This window comes from Cryptotermes secundus, unplaced genomic scaffold, assembly GCF_002891405.2.
Source record: "Cryptotermes secundus unplaced genomic scaffold, Csec_1.0 scaffold144, whole genome shotgun sequence".
NCBI lineage: Eukaryota > Metazoa > Arthropoda > Insecta > Blattodea > Kalotermitidae > Cryptotermes > Cryptotermes secundus.
The window spans coordinates 1720228-1723238 of record NW_019740655.1 but is presented as its reverse complement, the minus strand read 5'-3'; the positions used below and the strand labels follow the sequence as shown (position 1 = coordinate 1723238).

General features: G+C 33.5%; 1 protein-coding gene across 3 annotated transcripts in view; it reads left to right on the top strand.

Annotated features, from left to right (window-relative positions):
- Positions 1–926: 926 nt before the first annotated feature.
- LOC111872362 (solute carrier family 35 member E3) overlaps positions 927–3011 on the top strand; it is a 31280-nt gene continuing 29195 nt past the window's right edge. For all 3 annotated transcript variants that reach the window (XR_002844216.2, XR_002844215.2, XM_023866161.2), the window contains exon 1: positions 927–1493. Coding sequence is in view for 1 of the 3 variants with exons in the window: in XM_023866161.2 (XP_023721929.1) it covers positions 1101–1493 (393 nt within the window). In the remaining 2 variants the exon portion in view is untranslated. The remainder of the gene's footprint in view (positions 1494–3011) is intronic.

Here is a 3011-nt window from a genome sequence, read left to right as displayed (position 1 = left end):
ACATATTTGTGTGAACTGGGCTTCTCGACGTTAACTGAAATTAAGACATCAAAGAGGGAGCGGCTCAAATCCATCGATGAAGAAATGAGACTTGCGTTGTCAACGATTCCACCACGAATCAGTCGCCTGCGTGCAGCTACGCAGGCGCAAGTATAACATTGAGGGTATGTGTAGAATTACTGTATTTACTTTAATAGTAATAGCAGTGTATTTTCTACACTCTACAGTGAATTAAAGTTCATTAAACGCACGAGTCGATTTCTGTTTAATGATAATAAAATAATAATATTATAGTAATAAGTTGATCACGTTACGTATTTATATTAATTGTCTGATATATTTTTTTGAGGGGAATAATATTTTGGTGTGTCGTGTTGAGTCATGGATACTTCATGGTGTGCCTTGAGTAGAAAAAGTTGCGGAACACTGTTCTAGACCATTTTGGGTAGGGAAAATATCAGGAAAATTTTTACTTATACTGACTTCGCTATAGCTGTCATTTGAACCTATTTTAATTAGTCATGGGTACCGAAAACTCAACGGTAATGTTATACAATAATTCCCAACTAACAGATTCATAGGCTTTCTTGAATTCTCTGTACAGCTGATGTACTGTCTCACAAAGCTCCCATTCCCTCCCCAGTATCTGAAGAATAAAAAGTTTGATAAGTAGTTGATCTGTTACGTCGAAATCCAGACTGATCCCCATTGATTTCATATATATATGTACTTGACCTTCAGACGAGAATTAAGATAACATTTTGTATGCTATTGATAACGCTCGATAATTCCAAACAATAGCACCCAAAAAGCATGTCTACGAGACATACATATCACATCTATTCTATCAGTAACAGTTGATCTTGCTAATCCGTGAGTAGTTATGTTATGTATTTACCTTATCTATCCCTGCCCTGTTGCGTGTGGTTGGCTGTCTTGGTGGCATGTGCCCGAATGGATTGTTCGTACAGGGCCGGTGGTATCGGTGGTAGCGATGAAAGCGGAATGGATATTACGCTTCCGTAAACTTATAAAATAACATACCATCCTACACCATTAATTTCTGAGTTCTACGAGTAGTCTTTTTATATTTGGAAGAAATGGAAAATACCAGCGAAGGAACGCTTATTACTTTGTTCTATCTCATTTTCAACATAGTCAGTTCTATAGTTATAGTTTTACTGAACAAGTGGGTGTATAAGTATGTAGGATTTCCCAATTTGACATTGACATTTCTACATTTTGTTGTTACGTTTGTAGGGCTGGTTTTGTGTCAGAAATGCAATGTCTTTAAAGTGAAGCATGTGCCTTTAAAAGATATGGTGCCATTGGCATTCACGTTTTGCGGATTTGTAGTTTTTACCAATTTAAGTTTACAAAACAACACCGTCGGGACGTATCAGGTTGCAAAAGTGATGACAACACCATGTATAATAATCATCCAAATATTTTTCTACAAGAAAGAGTTTCCTTTAAGGGTTAAACTGACCCTAGTAAGTGTACTGAATAATTTTGTTTACTACCTTTATTGCCAGCAGTGTTGAATTATTTGAATAGTACTGTAATCACATTAGAAGCCGGGATAGCGTAGTATGTATAGAGATTAGCTACAGGTTGGACGACCGAGGGATCGAAGCTGAGGTCAAGAAAATGTGGATCTATACATCCACTCCCCCCACATGTCTTCATGGCGTACTGCTAAATTACAGTATTTAAGCACAGGGACAGCTTTACTTTTTACTGTCATCTTACTACAATGTCAGTGCTGCATACGCTAAAATAAATTGAGACAAAATTAAAAGTTATATATGTTGAGAACTGTAAAACATCACAGAAACAAAGTAATGTTCTGGCTGCATTGCTTTTATTTATGTACACAAGGTACATCCATACAAATATGCACAAAGACAAGAATGCTTTTTAAGAAAGTTTTTGCATATAAATATGTGATTTTGTGGTTTATTTGTGGCACCTTCCTCATACTGCTGAAACAAATAATTTTTGCCCATTTAAATTTTATTTCCTTTGATGTTACAGAGTGTACATAAGACCTCATCCTCACATTATTATTTCCTCATAGTACGTAATTAATCTAGATTTTCTGAAAATATTGAAATGGATATATTAAATTCTGGCTTTTTTTTTAACATCAGAATCTTAAAAGAGTAAACAAGTTTGAATATAACCCACAAGGCTTATGGTACATTCCTGTCACAGACTTCCAGTCCTACAGATTTTATGTTGTTAGATAATGTAGATTAACCCAATGATAAAATGCAATTGGGCTCATGGAGCAGCATGCTGGACTCTTATACAGATGATCAGATGATTGAGTCCTAAATGACTAATTTTTTTATAACTTGCAATTATAAATATTTTCATGGTTTGTAAGATTTGAGACTTTCATGGCGGTGACTATGAAGAAAGCAGTCTTCTGGGATTTCTTAAAAAAATACCTAGTTCAAGAATAATAATATCAGTTGTATTTATTGTACTTAAAGTCAACACNTATTAATGGTTGTTAACATCTTCAGTATCACTTTGGAATAACTTTTGTCTGAAGTCCAAAATTTGTTTACATCAAATGTGTTGGACATAATCTGAAATTTCTTATCCATTATTATGTTAGTAATTGTTAAATTTCAAACAACATTCCATTCATAATTTGTAGATATATTATATGATGTATCACTGTACCAAATTTCAGATGCATAACTCCAGTGGTTCATTAATTACACAGGTCTGCAACCAAAAAACTGCATAGGATATTTTTACTGTTTCTTATAGATTTTTACTCACTAAAACCGAAAGTAATAGTAAAAAAATCCATCACGTCAATTTTTTTTGCAAAACTCATATTTTTAGTTTAATTTTGCGTGAAATTTCTCTTCAACATGAAATCTTGTATCCTATTGTTGATTCTAAAAACCATATTCAATAATTGTTTCTTACTTTAAAATAATATTTATAAGAGTGAATATAAAAAATAATACAAATAGAAAATGGGTGGG